We start from the raw sequence: 16,787 nt of genomic DNA on the forward strand, positions 1-16,787 counted from the left end.
TAGCTTTATTATAAGATTTAAGGCTCGTCTAGTTGTCTGCGGAGACCTTTAGGCAGTCTTATAAGAGGAGGTTAAAGCTATAACGGCAGCCTATCGAACCTTCCGTTTACTTTATACTCTTATCGCTGGCTTTAACCTAGATATTATACAGATTGACGCAGTTAACGCCTTCGTTAATGCCTTAGTTAATAATAAGGTCTACCTTATTCCCCCTAAGGGTATAGACCTACCACCTAGATTCTTTTTTTGTCTAAGAAAGGTAATATATAGACTACGGAAATCTCCTAAATTGTGGTTTTTAGAAATGTCTGCTACTCTATAAAGCATGGGTTTAAAAGCGGTACCAGATAAGCCGTATCTCTATATTTACCCTACTGAACCTATCTTTATATTCTTCTATATTAACAACATCCTAATTATAGGACACCCAAGCTATTATTAGCAGATGGAGGACATCCTAAAGCAGCTATAAGATCGATTTAAGATCCGCTAAATACCTTAGTTTATATTATTCCTAAACACTTATATTATACAAGATTAATAAAAGGGAAAGCTCTGGCTCTATTTAAATTAGTATCTTAAGAAGCTAGTCTTAATATACCATCTAGAATATCTAAAGCTATTAGCTACACCACTATTGGGCCAGAAATTAACGCCGTATAAGGGAGAAGCTACGCCAAATTAGATAAAAGGATATTAACGTTATATAGGTTCTGCGATATATCCAGCATCTACTATATAACCAGACATTGCTTTCTTAGTTAGTAGGCTGGCTAAGTTCTTATAAAATCTGTTACCAGCTTATCTTACGAAGATTAACAGATTGCTTACCTATCTCTATAATACTAGATACCTAGCTCTTAAGTTCTCTACTATTACGCCGTATAAGATAAACCAGGTTTTAAAAGCTGCTTCTAATATAAGCTTTGCTAATAATGCTCTAACACGTCGGAGCTCACAGGGGTTCTTAATAAGCTTATTTAATGGGCCTATAGTATGGCAGGCAACTAGATAAAAGGCAGTTATAAAATCTACTACGGAGGCAGAACTCCTGGCTCTCTCTTATATTAGTAGGGAGGTTAAGTATATAATTCGGATCTTTAAAGCCATTAGATTTAATCTAGAACAGGACGTTATTATTAATTATAATAATTAGCAGTTAGTACGGATCGTGATAAAAGAGACTCCTATGGTATCTATAAAGCTCCAACACGTAGATATCTATTAATTCTGGCTTCGCCAAGAGGTCCAAAACGGAAGCTTCGTCGTACAATGGGTACTAATAAGCGAAATGGTTGCAGACGGACTAACTAAAGCTCTCTCAAAGCAAAATCATCAAAAATTTGTTAAAGTGGTAGGGCTCCGCAATATCAGACATCTAATAAATTAATACTTGGGTAATAGCAAAGCTTACCACCAGGTCGTCTATCCCGACTGCCTAATCCGGTAATCCAGCTCTGCCGCTCTGCGTCAGATCTGAGGGGGTGTGTTGGCCACGGAGGTAGCTTTACTGCTGAGGTGTCGGACACCGAATGACTACGGACACCGAAGGTCGAACTAGGGTTATTTTCCTTATGTATATTAGGGCTCTTAGAGCCACCTTGAATAAAAGACAGATCACTCGTTCAATTCTGTGTCTCTACCCATCAGCTAGCTAATGTCACTTGTCGTGATACCTGCCTGGCTGACAAATTAAACTGTCAAAAGCTAGTTCTAGCAAGTAAAAATGGGTGTCAAAGTTGATGTAACGGTACGAGGTAGAGAATGCCTAGTTACTAGATGGCGCTGACACTATGATAGAAATACCCGGGCAACGTCATCAACAACAAGCTTGTGCCTACAGCCGCAACCAGGCACTCAGTCAATCCCTCGACTGGCAAAGCTCTGTACGAAGTCCCTGTTGCAACCCAACAAGATGTTGACACCGCGGTAAAACATGCTCGTGATGCATTTCGAGCCTGGTCTCAGACTACTTTCTCTGAACGGGCGAATTTGCTCCTCGCCTTCGCGGATGCCATTGAAGCAAATCGTGAAGACATGGAGAAATTGCTCGTTCAAGAACAGGGCAAGCCTCTCAGCCTTGCTAAAACTGAATTTGACATGACTCTTATCTGGCTTCGAGCATTCGCGACTATGGAGATCAAGGATGAAGTCCTCGATGAGAATGATGAACGGATAGTCTATCAGACTTTTCCACCACTGGGCGTTTGCTGCGGTATCGTGCCATGGAATTGGCCGGTCCTGCTTGGAATGGGCAAGCTTGGCCCAGCGCTCATTACAGGGAACACACTCATCATTAAGCCTAGCCCCTTCACTCCATATTGCGATCTTAAGCTCGGCGAGATAGGCATGTCGGTCTTTCCACCCGGAGTCTTTCAGGTCTTGAGTGGAGGTGATGACCTTGGACCTATGCTAACCGAGCATCCGGACATCGATAAGATCAGCTTTACAGGCTCAATATTCACTGGAAAGAAGGTCATGGAGAGTTGTGCAAAGACGTTGAAGCGGGTAACACTCGAGCTAGGAGGCAATGATCCGGCGATTATCTGCGAGGACGTGGATATCGAGAAGATCGTTCCAAAGTTAGCAACATTGGTGTTTTTGAATTCGGGACAGATCTGTATGCTGGTGAAGCGCTATTACGTGCATGAAAAGATCTACGACCAATTTCGTGATGCAATGGTTGAATTTACCAAGAGTATCAAAACGGGTGATGGTTTTGAGCCAGATGTTACGGTTGGACCTATTCAGAATAGTATGCAGTACGTTTCAGTCCCTGTGGACCGTAATAAGATCGAGACACTTACTTTGGATCTTAGATATGAGAAAGTAAAAGATATGTACTCCGAGATCAGTAAATGCTCTTGGAAAACCGCTTTTGAAGGTGGTGTTAAAGAAGCAACGAATGGCTTCTTCATCACGCCTGCCATCATAGACAATCCGCCAGAAGATTCGCGGATCGTTACCGAGGAGCCATTTGGGCCTATCGTTCCCCTACTTAAATGGTCGAACGAGGACGATGCTATCGAACGAGCAAACAATAGTAAGACCGGCCTAGGGGCATCGGTGTGGTGCAAAGACCTGAAGAGAGGCGAGAGGATTGCACGGCAGCTAAGTGCGGGGAGTGTTTGGGTCAACAGCCATTTTGATGTCGCCCCTAATGTGCCCTTTGGTGGCCATAAATGGAGTGGAATTGGGAGTGAATGGGGCACGACGGGGTTGAAGTCTTATTGTAATTCGAGGTCTTTGTGGGTTTGGAAGAACGTCATGTAGGAAACAACCCAACGAAGAGTAGAGGAACTCTGATTGATCTTGGTTCAGTGCTTTAGTTGTCACATCCCTCAATTTTTATCCACCTACATGGACATGATTGACATGGTTCGCATTGCGATGCGGGGGCAGCAGGGGTGGAAGTTGCCTAGAAAACCCCTGCCCTAAGCGTTTTGTGACGTAGCAATCTCACATACTTCACCACCCACTGCTTTACAGGGTCCGGGAGGTTCGTCCCCCCCGGTGCGCGCAGCGGTGGCGTCTAATTTCGCTTGAGCTTCGCCTAAATTAGTATGTAGAGCTAGCAGAATTAAATGTAGTGACGCCAGCATTTGAAGTTGTTCGCAACTTCTCTTCCTTACCAATATCGTGATATTCGTTCTAGATCTTAGTGTAATAGAGCCTTCCTCTCATTAATATGAGCTCCGAACGCACTGCCGCTGCCGCTGTTGGAAGTCCTCGTCCACCCCTTTAAAGGCCTCGACTGCCGCTAATACTGTCCTTATTTACTCCTCAACCACCTATCTTGACGCAGAGCTTAAGTATGAGTACGGTCATGACTCTGCCGACGGAGTTCAATGGGTTGCCTCTGTAGCAGCTACTACATCTAATTCTGCTAGCTCTACATACTAATTTAGGCTGCTGCGCGCACGGGGACACCGAACCTCCCGGACCCTGTACTACATTGCAAGAGTCAGCCATTTCCTTCAGCTACCTAACAGTTCAAAATGCCCAGAGGCATAGGGTTACGAGAATTGCGATCCATAAATATTGCTACTACCACTCCAAACCCATCAGAGGCAGATACATCTCATCAAGATCCCGTCTCTACAACCAAGTCTACTCAAGAACTTGCGGAGAAGATGTTAAATAAATATGTCCCTGAAGATGGGAAGGATGACACAGATATAGTTCTACGATCTTTTCTAGGGAATTTGCCTGATGACGGTCGGTGGAACATCTGCAGCGACATCCTTGAGTGCGCCGCGAAGGGGAAGCTACGCGAGCTAAGGGGTAATTTGGTGACTGCGCTCCTTCTACCAAGTACTAAGACCCTCGCTCCTACTATTTTATAGAAAAATACTAAATTCATTATTTATAGTAAAGGCTAGAGGACGAACACTAGTTGTGGAGATTTCTCCCCGAAACGGAGCAGAAGCAAATATCAACGAGATCGGGACATATCTTGAGCCAAGCTCTAGAAAGGATCAAGCGGACCTCAAGAGAAGCTGTCTTCGACGTGATAATCATCGGTGCCTGGCTACAGGAATGTACGACACTAATGCGCCCAGCGAGATAGTTTCCGAGGAGATGGAGGAAGTGCAAACGGCATTCACTGAATGCGCTCATATAATCCCGTTTTCTTTCGGTGATTTTACAGAATCCCAAGTTGCACACTCCCTACTATCACTATAATGATTTACTTACATACGCCTAGTCTTTAACTACCGCAACAACTTGGGATACGCTATACAGATGCTTTCCTTCTATTCGGTCTCAGGTCAATCTTGGCTCAAGCACCATCAATGACCCTTCGAATGCGCTTACACTCCTACGAGATCTTCACAAATCCTTTGGATCGTTTACGTTTGCGCTTGAACCAAAAGTATGTATACTCCCTAGTACTCTAGCCTACCACTTCCTAATACCTCCTAGCAAGATGAGCAAGATGTATATTTAATGAGACGATACCGCAAATTTCCGACAATGTATTTGCCATTATTTCCGAAAGATGGTGTTGTAAAATTAACGAACCATGATCCCTCCGTACCGCCTCCCAGTCCAACCCTCTTAGGGGCCCACGCGGCCATCGCGAAGGTTCTGCACGCAACTGGGCTGGGCGAAGCCATTGATAAGATCATGGAAGAAAGGAAGGACATCGGCTGTTTGGCCTCAGATGGCACAACTGACGTGGAGGCGCTACTTCTAATTCAATTAGAGCGTTACAATTCCATTCCTTTCCAGCCCCGACAAATCCAAAGCCAAGGACACGATCCACCTAATTTAGAGAGATAGAGGAGGATTAGCACATAACCATTCTACGGTATGCCTCGGTGACAAGCTCTTTAGCCTACCGCAGTATTTAATAGGCTGGTGGGGGGGGGGGATCAACGACATGCGTGTTACCATCTATCTCCTCAACCTCAGGGTACACTTTAGATGGAGGGGTAAAAAGGAGATGCATACCTACCCCAATCACATTAAACTTTCCCATCATTAGAGAAGGAATTCGCAGCAAACAACACCAATGACAATTTTAATGAGAAACTCTCGCCATGGCCTCAGACACGCCTTTGGGTGGAGGATGGCCCAGGTGGCCAGAGCAACGAATATCGGCCGTCGAAGAACTCACGTTTAAAAATTGCGAATTGAGCGTTAATTCCATCGCGCATTTTACGAACGCCCGCATGATTCTAAAATTATTCAGTTGCAAATGGAATGGCTATGTAGGCAATAGGTCTTCTATAGACCTTCCTGTTCTCCTGCTTCACCAGTCATTGCAATCACTTGGGCTGGATGCTTCAGGCTCAGGTTATTTGAACATGCCATCAACTCCTTTGAGGATAACGCCATTAGGATCACTAAAAGGGTTCGAGAACCTGAAGCATCTTAGGATTTGTAGAAGGTCGCTCTCGGACCCGCTTGCAGCCAGAGCCTCTCATTCTATCAGAAATTTTACCTTCATCACCCGAAATCTTAGTTATTCATAAATTTCGCTAAAACATACTATTATCCTCGGATGACCTTGTACATGATGCTAGCAAGGATTCCAACCTCAGATTTATTGGTGTCACAAGTCGAAGCTGACTTTTCGGGGGAATTATTGGTCAGGCTGGGGTACGAGTAATGCCTTAATAGTGTCAGTGGGAATTCTTTCATGAGCTTGACTTCTGTACCAATAGTGAAGATATTCCAGCGTTCAAGTCTTCCTGTCTCTGGCCTCTGGAACACGTAGAGGAACTTACAATGAGCTGATTAGAGCATCAGACAACTGTTATCATGACCGGGAGTTAAAAATCACGACGCAAAGCCAATTCCTGCACAATGTACAGTGTTCAAACTATCTTCTTGATGTGCTTTCTATCAACTTGTTTTCTCATCTTCCTCCGTAGTCATTGTCTTTCCCATGATTCCATTGGCCATTGCCGCGTCAACCCCACTCCACACCCTAACGATACTTTGTACACCCACTGGTAGCACACCAAGCCACCCAATCCACCTTGCATAAAGCGGCACAGCAATCTCTCCGCTTTCTCCTCGATCTACCATTTTAATAATCTCCTTCGCTACATCTACAGGCGCGACAACCGGTGCAAAGAAACTCGATGGCGTTTTGACTCGGGCAAACATAGGCGTTGAGAGCTGTCCTGGCGTGCAAAGGATGGTGCGAATATTCTGGGCCTGTGGGTTACGGGCGAGTTCAGCACGGAGGGACGAATGTAAAGCGAGCAAGGCGGCTTTGGAGGCGGTGTAATCGGAAAGATTAGCAGCGCCTAGGCGCGCGAGAACGCTGGATATAGTCACGATTGTGCCGCGGTCGGAGGCAAGCATGCCCGGGAGGAAGGTTTGGAGCGTGTGGAAATGGGAGAGAGTATTTACACGGAAGGTCCTGGCAGATATTAGCGCTATGTTAGGGCGAAAGCATAAGGAGAGGGCGAACCTTTCTATCTCCTCCGGGGACAGGTCGAGGAGAGGTTTTCCGTTCACAATGCCCGCATTGTTGATTAGGATGGTGGGAGTGCCGAGCTAAACACACAGCCAAATCAGCATACCAAATTTTCCATCTGACAATGCGCCTTGATGCTGTGATACTTACATCCTCCTCAATCTTCTTCCTCACTTCTTCAACCTGTTTTCTATCCCCTACATCGCACTCATAATACACAATCCCTTTCTCCTCTGCTTCATCCTCTTCCACATTTCGCACATCCACCACCGCCACATTCGCCCCGCGCATTCCATACACATCCGCGATTAGCGCTCCTAGCCCGCTTGCGCCTCCCGTCACCACTATCACTTCATCGCTAAGATCTACCTCACGCGCCGCGCCGTACGCGATTCTGTCACTAATCAAGCCGAGGATATAGATGAGGGTGAGGAGCGAGGCCCAAGCAATGGTAGCCTGCATCGCGGTGTGCGTATAAGGCGTTGCCTGGGCGCGCAGCGAGAGGGGCAGCATCCAGGCGACGAAAGGGTGCAGAAACGTGCGGTTCAAGACCGTCAGGAACAAGTCGATTGTCAAGTGATGATGCCATGATTTCTCGGGCTTTAAGGCGGTAGATGTGGACGACGATATGACCCTTGCGGTAGTCATGGCGGGTATAAGGCTGTGGAGGTTGTAATGGAGGGGCGCACGGTTGGAAATATGATATATGATTAAGGTGGTTTTAGAAGATAAATATACAACGGAAAATCTATCCTAAACCTTGGGGAAGGGATACAGGTGCAATTGAGGGGGATGAGGAGGGAGAAGGAGACATGGTGTTCTTTCAGCGGTTTCTATCATGGCTCTGCAGTTCGAAGCGTTTCATCGCAAGCCCCGAGCGTTGAGTGGTGAAGGAGCAGACGGCAGGCGCCAAACAAGGTTCCGCCTTCCAGCGCTCCCTATCAACATTCGAACACTCCTAAACGACGGACGAAAGATAAACGTCACTTGTACCACCTCTATGTATTTCCCTAAATTTTCGTAGAACAGCACGTAGCCGCAACCTCCCGACTATCTTGCACAACGACCTCTCAATACTGCAGTGAGGGTGACCTGCCGTCCAACTACAACCGGGATCTACACATGATCGACAGGTAAAAGGAACCCAGAACATAACTACGAAGTTAGGCAAAGCGCAAGTCAGCACAAGACCGGTCAATCAGTGCTGTTCTTCTCGCCTTCATTCCGCTTGACCTTCACCTAGTCACGAATTCTACTGGACTCCTGACTCCCCAACGCGAGAGTACAAGGCAGCATATTAGGTACATGTACCTGAATACGAAGACCGGTGACCATGAAGAAGATTATGCATCATCAAGGGAAGATGGACTTGTACTAATTGCTTCTCAACTTTATATTCAGGTAGCGATATAAATCATTTGTTCCTCAAGCATTACGAGATCAGCTTTCCCAAGTGCCAAGTTTTACACAATTATGTTTGTAGCACGGGAGGTGGTTGCCTTAACGTCATTAAAGCCATTCCCACCGCTGCTGCAGAATCCCGAGATTGGCCCCATGATTCTGGCTCCAGTCTCCTGATGCTCATGCTGCAATACATTACGGAAGACAAAGTGTAGTCCTAATAATGGTGTAAATCTGGGTGTAGGTATGTATAAATTTGAATTACTTGCTTTTGTCTTATCTTTCCATCCCTATCTACTGTCCAAATCTGTTGTTTTTGAAAGTCACCACACTCGTTCGCCCAAGATGCGTTTGTCCCAGATTGTTCTCTCTGCCTTCGCAGCGGCCGTCCCCTCAGTTGGACACGCCATTGTCGTAAACAACTACCCGGTCGACCTCTTTCTCTGATCCGTCGGCTCTAGCATTAAGCCTAAGCAAACCTCCATCATGGCGGCCGCTATACCGAACAAATGCGTTACGACACCAGAACTAGAGGCTTTATATTAAAATCACGTGTGGCGTAAATGGCCTCTGATCATAGCTCGCAGCTAAATTTCGCTTATGCACTCGACCAACCCGGTGGCACCGTGTACTACGGCATATCGGACGTTTTTAGGGATCCTCTTGCTGGACACAGCGTTATTATTACGGGCACGGGCAATTGTCTGGCCATTAACTAGCCTACCGGAGTTGCCCCTTCTGGCAATCCAACTAAAGCGTGCCCATCTACCAATGACTTTACTACACGCTGTGCTGACTTTGCTGCTCCAAACGGAGGATAAATAGTGGGTCATCCAAATATAATATTACAACATTGTTTAGATCAGAATTTAACTGGTCCAAATAGATTCAACTACTAAGTAGGCAAAGCGCCTGTGGAAAATTTTGAGATTTTGCGTTCAAGCTTGACAGTAAATTTGCCATTTCATAGCCGCAGGGAACCGCCTTGAAGTCCGCGTTTGGGGTGTCTTTTGTGTAATGGGAATTATGAAACGTTGGAACTAGTCTTCACACTATTATTGGGTTCGATAATATCAAACCGTTCATATATTTGGGGTTTCATGAACATATCACACCTTAATGATGGAGCTAGTGAGCCACAGGCAATCACCGATGGATTTTAATACTATCGGCAGAGATATGTGCTGTCAATAATCCAACATGTACGCCATTATAGCACTCTTGGCCAGTGGAGCTAACGGGAAGCCGCAAATACCTCACGAGCACTTGGATTTGATTTCGATCTCATGACAGTTCGCATTACCGGTTAGAGCACAAACTAAAGATGAGGCGGAGCATTGAATGTCACCCCGTAAAAGCGGCTGCAGGTTAGTACGCCGTGTTTTCTTTTATAAACTGCAGTATATAAGATCATAAGTTTCCCCATTGCCTTATCTTCTCACTAGGTTCATCAGTACTGGTTTTCTGCTCATAGCGGCATATCCACTTGATCACCCAAGATGTTTTTCCCATATATCTCCGCCCTAGCGATCTTCGCACCCATGGTCAGCGCGGTTGGGAGCGTAACCATCTATAACAACTGTCCACAATCCATCATTTACATTTGGTCTGTCGGCTCAGCTATCCCCACTAGCCCATGGGTCACGCTTCCGGAGAACACCTACTATGAGCAATTCCGCGAGGACCCCGTCACAGGTGGCATTTCAATCAAAATACTGACGTCATAAAACGGTCTCTATGATGGTAACCCTCAGATGGACCTGGCGTACACTGTTGACCCCGATGCTGGCAAGGTCTGGTACGATCTCTCAGATATCGACGGTGATCCTTTTGCTGGAAATGTTGTCAATCTAGAGAGCCCTGGCTGTCCTGGGGTGACTTGGCCAGATGGTGTGCGGCCTATAGGAGCTGAACCTATGGCTTGTGACATCGATGCGCAGCTGAACCTCTTCTTATGCGGGGGTAGTTTGCCTTGATAAGATGTAAGAGGTGAGTGTACTAAGAAGCTTTCAGCATATGGGTGGGTTTGACTAACTTGGAGTAGCCACAGCTAAGATCCGGTGACATGGTGACTTGGGGGCCAGGGAAGATTGTCAGCTCTTCATTTACGACACTCTATTGTTGCAGCAGATGGATTGTGATGGCTATTAAGAGGGCATTTTCTATTTGATATGACTTTTCACCGGTAACTTAATAGAGATAATGAAGTATTCGGTGCATGTGTATAACAATCGCCCACACTTTTTGGCGAATGCCAGCTTGATGCTGCCTTGGCCTATATCAAACGGGCCCCGTCCGGGTTCGCGTCTTGCTAAATTTCTTTTGAAGTATTCCAGATAATAGAATCCAGATAGACTTTTCATGCAATATGATACCTTGTCTGCGTGATATATTAGCGAATGAGAACATGGGGAGAGACCGAGGGATGACATCGGCGATTGTTTATCCGATTCCTCTTCACTAACTAATTCGGGCAAGGCGGTCTGGGCCGGCGGTCATGCTTCCGCAGTGCGCTCAGAGTATTGACAGCGAAAAGAAAGGCAATTGTCCATCCTCATACAAATTCCTTTACCAAATACCAGATACCACGTAGTCATACTTTAGCTACCTCTCACCTGATGTAAATATTTTTTCTTTTCTTTGAGCCTCTCTCCTGCTAATCACTCACTCACCCTCGATCAGCCCTGGACGTTCGCATACAATCGCAAAGCTCCTCAAACTTCCACCTGCGGCCTCCCGCAGCAAACCGACATCCCGAATCTAAATCATAAGCCTCCCGAAGTCATGGCGCGTAATCGAAGTGCTTCGCCACCTGACAACTTCCCTTTGGGCCATTCCGCAACCTCCCCGCAACCGCTTGTTTCGAAGCGCGACAAACGAAGGAATATGCTCTCTGACAAACTACAAGACATGGTGGCATCCTTTTCAGATAATCGGGATAGCCACTACAGGGCTCAGTTGGCGGCGGTTCAAGCCGACATGAATTTGATCATGAAGGCAGACCCGTACGCTAATAAGCCCTTAGATGACAACGGAGAGGAAGCCGCAGAATTGATTGCATCTATCATGGGGAACAGCGTGCCTGCAGTACCCAGCGCTGGAACTGATTATATTGCGCAAGTTGGAGCGTACTACTCTCGGTTTGTTGAGGCAGTAAATGATGCTCTGGAGGAGAGAGACTATGCCCTGACGATGCTTTGGGTGAGCGCGAAACCTTTCTGGCCGTTCGTTTTCCCGATCTAAAGCTAATCGATCCCTCCAAATAGAACAAGCACGAAAGCAGCAAGCACGAACTTCAGAGTACCCATGAATACAAAGTCCACGTCGCGGAGGAAGAACATCGGCTCCTGGCTGGCACACTTCGCGAAAGACTTACCCAAAGTGTTACAGCGAGACGGACAAGATTGTTAAGAGAAAAGGAACAATTAGATCTTGCCGATAGTAATGCTCTTCTTCTACATCCAAACCAATTCAGCATCGCAAACCCCGCGAGCCCTGGAGGAGCGCAGAGCAACCGAAAAACAAGACACACTAGGCATCGAGTTGGGGATCCAGACGATTTAGTTAGCGCGGCGGCGGCAGCGGAGAATAAACGTAAGCGAAAGGCCTTTGAAGAAAATGATAACGGGTCGCCTGGACCTGTTGGAAGAAATATTGAGCTTGGGGTGGGATCACCGTTCCGCGATGCCAAGGCGAAGACTATTCACACTCAATTTGAGGCTCCTGCCTTCTCAGTCGACCGTCTTTTCACTGAAAAGGAGCTTGCCATGGCTATGAATACTGCTACTATGGCTGCAGCTCACTTCTTCGCGAGAATGAAAAATTCCGACCCTACCACCCAAGATACTACCACAAACGGTGCTAACGGCGTCAACCATGATAACAACTCTGACAATGAAGGAGGCCCTTCGAATAATAATGAGATGGAGCAAGATTCCGAATCCCCCCCTGCCGCGACCGATATGTCGCGCACAATCTCTCAATCTCACCATGCCACTCGAGGAGCAACCCGCAGTGCCCTAGGTGACCTCGCAGCCCTCGCCTCCCGCGCCTACCCATTCCCCACCTCCCACCCTGTTATTCTCCCTGCCAACATCGGTAGTAAGCCAAACGCTGCCGCGCCAACTCCAGCACCTCTACCAGTCCAAGACGTAGATCAAGATCTTATGATCATGATGCGAGATGCGCCGCCCGACGATCCATTGAATGAGAAACTCCTCAGCGACGCTTGCGGCCCATTGAAGACACGGGAGTATCAGTACCAGCCACCGGGTTGGCAGCAACCGATTCCGGAGATCACGAGTAACATTAGGACTATCGCGCCGCACCTGGAAGTTGGCATGGGAGGCGTTCCGATGAGCACACAGAGCAGTGTTGGGGGATATAGCGAAATGGGTATGGGTGGCGGTGTGCCCATGAACCGATTCGGGGAGGGCAGCTCACTAGGAGGAATTGGTATGAGAAGAGTTGCAAGTGGGGCTGGATATTCAGAAGCAGGCCAGGGTGCTGGAAGGAGGGGTAGAGGAAGAGGCGCATAGGTAAGTAATGTATGACTAATTTTATTCTTCATCTTTAATGTGCTACCTGCACTGGCTGGTTAGCTGGTTTGCGGGTGTTGTACTAGTTGCTCAAGATTACATGGCGCATGGATGGCGTTGTATGCGTATTTGAACTTTTAGGAGGCGGAGGATCAGTTCTGCATTATGAGCGTGGGATGCGTTTCATTGTATACGGGTGTGTTTGAGTATATCGGGATGCTCGGACATGTGTTTTATTTGCTTTAACGATGATCCATGATTAGGGAGATTCCCTCATTCTCTTTTCTATCATATAAGTTCTACTATATGTAGCAAGCTCATAAATTTTATGATATTACTTGATGTTTCTTATTTAACTTTGAGAAAATTTGTCGTAAATTTCGGAATCTAAAACAAACGCAGATCCCACCATTACTTCCACACTCCGGTATATAGTAATTATGAAACAGCTCATTACGCTAATCGCAACGAAAGTTTTGAAATTGAAGTTTTCATCCATCGCTACTTTAAGTTGCCCCTAACGACCTCAATGGCTTTCTTAGCCAAAAGCTGTGCATCCGGCGGAAACCTGCCGCTCACATAATTGTATGTCTCATCAAAAACGACGAACCTATCCTAATAATAGTCAGCATCACGTTCTCTTCTATGCCGCTCATGTCAAAACTACTCGAACTTACGGGCTCGTTGAATGACTGTTCTTATACTGCTTCTCCGAATCTCTCAAACTTCTCCTCACCTACCCAACCCCAAATTGTCAGCCAAAAACACTTCAACACCAAACAAGAAAAAAGTCCTCTAAGCAGCAAGGGGGGGAACACTCACCGCCGCCTCAACACTCTCACTCCCAGCACCATACGTCCTATAATAATCCCCCAGCACGGCCCTCGTGGCCCAAAAAAAACCCTGCTCCATCGCCCCCGGCAGCGCCGTCGTGCTCGCACCGAATAACACACTCTGCCCGTCGAGCCCCTTAGCCTCCGACAGCCCCAGCGCGCCGTGGCAGATGGCAGCGATGGTCTTGCCCGCACCGCCCGCTTTGCGCGTCTGCGGGAAGTAGGATACCAGGTGCTGCTGGATGCTGGCCGAGTCGATGACTTGTTGCACGCCCTTATCGTGCCCGCCGGGGAGGGAGACGAGTTGGTGCGCATCTAGAGAGAAGGAGGGGGCGGTTCAGGCGAGGGCGTGATGAACTCGGCGCTGGAGGGCATGGAGTTGTGCAGGGTTAGCGTGCGTTGGTTTGCGCCCTGAAGGGGTTCGGTTTCTGCAGTTTGAGCTAAGGCCAGAGGGATTGCGGGATGAACGGGCAAGCGGTTTTTGCGCCCGGCCGGTCAACATCTTTTTATCGCATTCTGGGGTTTTCCGATTTCGGTTGCGAAGGAGATGGAGAAGCCGGCGGATTTGAAGGTGGCGTAGGGGACGACGGCTTCTGGGAAGTATGCTAGCTCTAGATAGTGCTGAAGACGTAAGATAAGACATAAAAGAGAAATTTTATGTACCGGTAAGGTCGTGACCATAGTCGGTCATTAGGAAGATGGCCTTAGGTGTAGAAGTAGACTCCATCTCGTTCAAAACAGTGATCAAAGAAAGATTACATTTTTGCGCTCGAAAGGGATACTTAAAGTTGATAAACAGAAATTGGGGTAGCGAGTATAGTAGTGAGAGAAATTTCAATTCTTTATATAAGTTAATGCAACGGTTGTAGTTATGGGAAACGAAGCTCTGTCTCACGGCCTGCACACAAAGGTCAAACGGAGCCACGGTATGTGGAGCAACCATCTGATATAATCGGCCTCCAGACTTGCTTGAACTTTTCTATGGGAAATCCTTGATATTCATTCTACCACGGAAATGAATAAGGGTTGAAGCATTCATAATTCCGTGTGAAAAGACACGTAGGAGGCTAACGGAGCCGAGACTTTTGACTTTCCTATACAGGGATAGCAGCTTGTCTGTTAGCAGTCACACTTCCGTCTCTTATGGATTAAATTATTTTTATCGCAGTAGTCAAGTATGGCAAAGGCTCGAATCATCTAGTTTCAGAGAGTCCAGTTGATATAGCAGAAAAAAATTCCCGAATCCTGTCACATAATTCCATATACCAGTATATCCAGAGAACAGCATTCAATAGTGACTTTGGCATATCGGCATATGTTCAAGCAAAAAAGTCATCTTCACGAGCCTAGAAGACAGTCCAATGAATATTCCTCCGATTGGGTTATTAAAAATAGGGTGAATAACACCCAGTCTATATCAAATCAATATAGGCACCAACATCCCGATTGCTCGACGAGCACTTCGTCAAGTTCTCATCTACTCATCACTCATGAATAGATATGCATGACGTCGAAAACCCAGCCAACCCGATGTCCCAGAAATCCAGGATACGCCCATCTCACCCAATGTCGTTCAACAAAACTTCTTACGTCGTACTAGCCAACCTCTTCTCCGTCTTTTCCTTCTCCTGCTCTCTAATCTCCGCCAACTCGTCCCTTGTTGAGTTATATTTACCGGCGACTTGGTTGAACGGATTATCCGGATGTTTTTCAAACTCTTTCCTAATCTGGTCGATCCTCTGCTGCCGTCTCAAACCCTTCTCATCTTTCATTTCCTCTAGTCTTCGCTCCTCATACTGCGCATACGCTGCCTTAAACCGCCTCTCGGGATGTCGATCAACCTTGTCGGTGGTGTTATGCGTCAGGTCAAGCGCATCGAGAGCGTTGTCGATGCCAGAGGCATTGAGCGTAGAGGGTGCTGAGAAGGAGGAGAGCGCGGAGTCTATGCCTTTGGCTTTCTTTTGTGCGGTTTTGGCGTTCCCGGCTTTGGCCTTTGTTGGGAGGGAAGCTTCCTCTTCTTTTAGTAGGGCTTCTTTCTCGGCTTTCTTGCGCGCTGCTTCGGCAGCTTTGGCGGCGGCGGCTTCACTATAGAGTAAGAACCGTTGTTAGCCTTTTATGAGTTGGATAAAGAATGGTGGTGGGCAAGTGCTTTAAATGTATATCAAACTAGGGAGAGTAGACTTGCGCTTTAGCGTTTGACTTGGCTCCCTTAGACCACTCCTTATCTTCCGCAGCGGCACCTTGTGCATCTTTGGCAGCTTGCTTCTGGGCTGCGGCTTCTGCCTTGCGGGCCTGGCCGGCGGCTTTCTTCGAGTTTTCGCCGGCGTTCTTTTTAGGCGCCATGCTGAGTGATTCGTGGAGTACAAAAACTCAGGAGGGAGTATGTAACAGGTTTTGAGCGATAGTGTTGCGAGGTGGGAATTTTATATCGAAAAGATGTGGCGTTGTGAGTGACTGTATTATGCGGGTATGTAAATGCGCTGGTGACTCGGCCCCTCTGTTGACTCGGCTGAAATGTATGGTAATATATCCTCTTGGCGGATGAACAACTACCAATCCTTCATCACGTTTTCCATACTCGACCGCATCACTAGTTGAAATTCGGCCAGAGTCTAGGTGAATACTCTACCACGCTAAGAACAATTACTAGCGGCCCCTGATCCTAGCAGGCTTTCCAGCTCATCATGCACAAATGGCTTTTAGGCAGGTATCCCATCACCCGTCAAGGTACGACGTTATCGATAATGGTGTGGACCGTGCATATAACACTTCAATCCATGCCTCCTAATTGGCCAAATTCTTATCGATAACGTAGGACGATAATTGACGGGTGATGGGATAGAGAATGCGGAGCTGAAATGAGGCCCTGCGGTCTGACCAAATTTCCATCTTGATATCTTCAGAGTGGCCATATGGTAGCGAATTGGTTTTCTTAACCCTTTCAGCTTTAAAACAGTTCTTCACCTTCTCTGTCTTCCTTTTAGTAAAGATGTTGTGCCCCTTGTTGATTTCAGCACAAGGCGGTCTAACATATCAGCATTTGGAACTACCGCAGCAGACGCTAAGCTTACCATCTAT

The 16,787-nt window shown here is 46.9% G+C and overlaps 7 protein-coding genes across 7 annotated transcripts; 4 read left to right on the plus strand and 3 right to left on the minus strand.

Moving 5' to 3' along the window:
• The first annotated feature begins 1,682 nt into the window (after window positions 1-1,682).
• On the plus strand, window positions 1,683-3,329 carry K441DRAFT_702396 (aldehyde dehydrogenase). Its single transcript, XM_067653400.1, has 3 exons — window positions 1,683-1,750; window positions 1,801-2,762; window positions 2,820-3,329. The coding sequence occupies exons 1-3, from the start codon at window positions 1,727-1,729 to the stop codon at window positions 3,271-3,273; spliced, it is 1,440 nt and encodes a 479-aa protein (XP_067509990.1). The 5' UTR covers window positions 1,683-1,726; the 3' UTR covers window positions 3,274-3,329.
• Window positions 3,330-3,630: 301 nt separating this feature from the next.
• On the plus strand, window positions 3,631-5,416 carry K441DRAFT_103197 (uncharacterized protein). Its single transcript, XM_067639916.1, has 4 exons — window positions 3,631-4,314; window positions 4,373-4,659; window positions 4,709-4,876; window positions 4,927-5,416. The coding sequence occupies exons 1-4, from the start codon at window positions 3,999-4,001 to the stop codon at window positions 5,284-5,286; spliced, it is 1,131 nt and encodes a 376-aa protein (XP_067509991.1). The 5' UTR covers window positions 3,631-3,998; the 3' UTR covers window positions 5,287-5,416.
• Window positions 5,417-6,304: 888 nt separating this feature from the next.
• On the minus strand, window positions 6,305-7,786 carry K441DRAFT_651427 (short chain dehydrogenase/reductase). The gene is made up of 3 exons (XM_067647191.1): window positions 7,088-7,786; window positions 6,932-7,017; window positions 6,305-6,880 (listed from the first exon to the last, which is right to left on the minus strand). The coding sequence occupies exons 1-3, from the start codon at window positions 7,583-7,585 to the stop codon at window positions 6,355-6,357; spliced, it is 1,110 nt and encodes a 369-aa protein (XP_067509992.1). The 5' UTR covers window positions 7,586-7,786; the 3' UTR covers window positions 6,305-6,354.
• A 2,027-nt stretch (window positions 7,787-9,813) lies between these two features.
• On the plus strand, window positions 9,814-10,193 carry K441DRAFT_651431 (uncharacterized protein). The gene has a single exon (XM_067647192.1). It carries the CDS (start codon window positions 9,838-9,840, stop codon window positions 10,063-10,065), a length of 228 nt encoding a protein of 75 aa, XP_067509993.1. The 5' UTR covers window positions 9,814-9,837; the 3' UTR covers window positions 10,066-10,193.
• Window positions 10,194-10,879: 686 nt separating this feature from the next.
• On the plus strand, window positions 10,880-13,210 carry K441DRAFT_651432 (uncharacterized protein). Its single transcript, XM_067647193.1, has 3 exons — window positions 10,880-10,958; window positions 11,021-11,539; window positions 11,605-13,210. Exons 2-3 carry the CDS (start codon window positions 11,123-11,125, stop codon window positions 12,874-12,876), a joined length of 1,689 nt encoding a protein of 562 aa, XP_067509994.1. The 5' UTR covers window positions 10,880-10,958; window positions 11,021-11,122; the 3' UTR covers window positions 12,877-13,210.
• Window positions 13,211-13,370: 160 nt separating this feature from the next.
• K441DRAFT_702400 (class I glutamine amidotransferase-like protein) lies at window positions 13,371-14,400 on the minus strand (the record flags this gene model as incomplete). The annotated part of the gene is made up of 5 exons (XM_067653401.1): window positions 13,371-13,486; window positions 13,554-13,612; window positions 13,699-14,024; window positions 14,210-14,302; window positions 14,373-14,400. The coding sequence occupies 5 exons, from the start codon at window positions 14,398-14,400 to the stop codon at window positions 13,378-13,380; spliced, it is 615 nt and encodes a 204-aa protein (XP_067509995.1). The 3' UTR covers window positions 13,371-13,377.
• A 640-nt stretch (window positions 14,401-15,040) lies between these two features.
• Window positions 15,041-16,203, minus strand: K441DRAFT_651437 (DUF1014-domain-containing protein). The gene is made up of 2 exons (XM_067647194.1): window positions 15,895-16,203; window positions 15,041-15,794 (listed from the first exon to the last, which is right to left on the minus strand). Exons 1-2 carry the CDS (start codon window positions 16,050-16,052, stop codon window positions 15,296-15,298), a joined length of 657 nt encoding a protein of 218 aa, XP_067509996.1. The 5' UTR covers window positions 16,053-16,203; the 3' UTR covers window positions 15,041-15,295.
• Window positions 16,204-16,787: the final 584 nt, after the last annotated feature.

This window comes from Cenococcum geophilum (assembly GCF_001692895.1).
Source record: "Cenococcum geophilum 1.58 unplaced genomic scaffold K441scaffold_2, whole genome shotgun sequence".
Lineage (NCBI taxonomy): Eukaryota > Fungi > Ascomycota > Dothideomycetes > Gloniales > Gloniaceae > Cenococcum > Cenococcum geophilum.

Bases quoted from the DNA above. Each gene is read 5' to 3' on its own strand.
- K441DRAFT_702396 (XM_067653400.1), top strand. From the start codon at position 1,727: ATGGGTGTCAAAGTTGATGTAACG. The intron at 1,751-1,800 runs GTACGAGGTAGA...ACACTATGATAG, and splicing joins GTGTCAAAGTTGATGTAACG to AAATACCCGGGCAACGTCAT. The intron at 2,763-2,819 runs GTACGTTTCAGT...TTTGGATCTTAG, and splicing joins CCTATTCAGAATAGTATGCA to ATATGAGAAAGTAAAAGATA.
- K441DRAFT_103197 (XM_067639916.1), top strand. From the start codon at position 3,999: ATGCCCAGAGGCATAGGGTTACGAGAATTGCGATCCATAAATATTGCT. The intron at 4,315-4,372 runs GTACTAAGACCC...CATTATTTATAG, and splicing joins GACTGCGCTCCTTCTACCAA to TAAAGGCTAGAGGACGAACA. The intron at 4,660-4,708 runs GTTGCACACTCC...ACATACGCCTAG, and splicing joins GTGATTTTACAGAATCCCAA to TCTTTAACTACCGCAACAAC.
- K441DRAFT_651427 (XM_067647191.1), bottom strand. From the start codon at position 7,585: ATGACTACCGCAAGGGTCATATCGTCGTCCACATCTACCGCCTTAAAG. The intron at 7,018-7,087 runs GTAAGTATCACA...CTGTGTGTTTAG, and splicing joins GGAAGAAGATTGAGGAGGAT to CTCGGCACTCCCACCATCCT. The intron at 6,881-6,931 runs GTTCGCCCTCTC...AATATCTGCCAG, and splicing joins TCCCCGGAGGAGATAGAAAG to GACCTTCCGTGTAAATACTC.
- K441DRAFT_651431 (XM_067647192.1), top strand. From the start codon at position 9,838: ATGTTTTTCCCATATATCTCCGCCCTAGCGATCTTCGCACCCATGGTC.
- K441DRAFT_651432 (XM_067647193.1), top strand. From the start codon at position 11,123: ATGGCGCGTAATCGAAGTGCTTCGCCACCTGACAACTTCCCTTTGGGC. The intron at 11,540-11,604 runs GTGAGCGCGAAA...CCCTCCAAATAG, and splicing joins ATGCCCTGACGATGCTTTGG to AACAAGCACGAAAGCAGCAA.
- K441DRAFT_651437 (XM_067647194.1), bottom strand. From the start codon at position 16,052: ATGGCGCCTAAAAAGAACGCCGGCGAAAACTCGAAGAAAGCCGCCGGC. The intron at 15,795-15,894 runs GCAAGTCTACTC...CTTACTCTATAG, and splicing joins GCCAAGTCAAACGCTAAAGC to TGAAGCCGCCGCCGCCAAAG.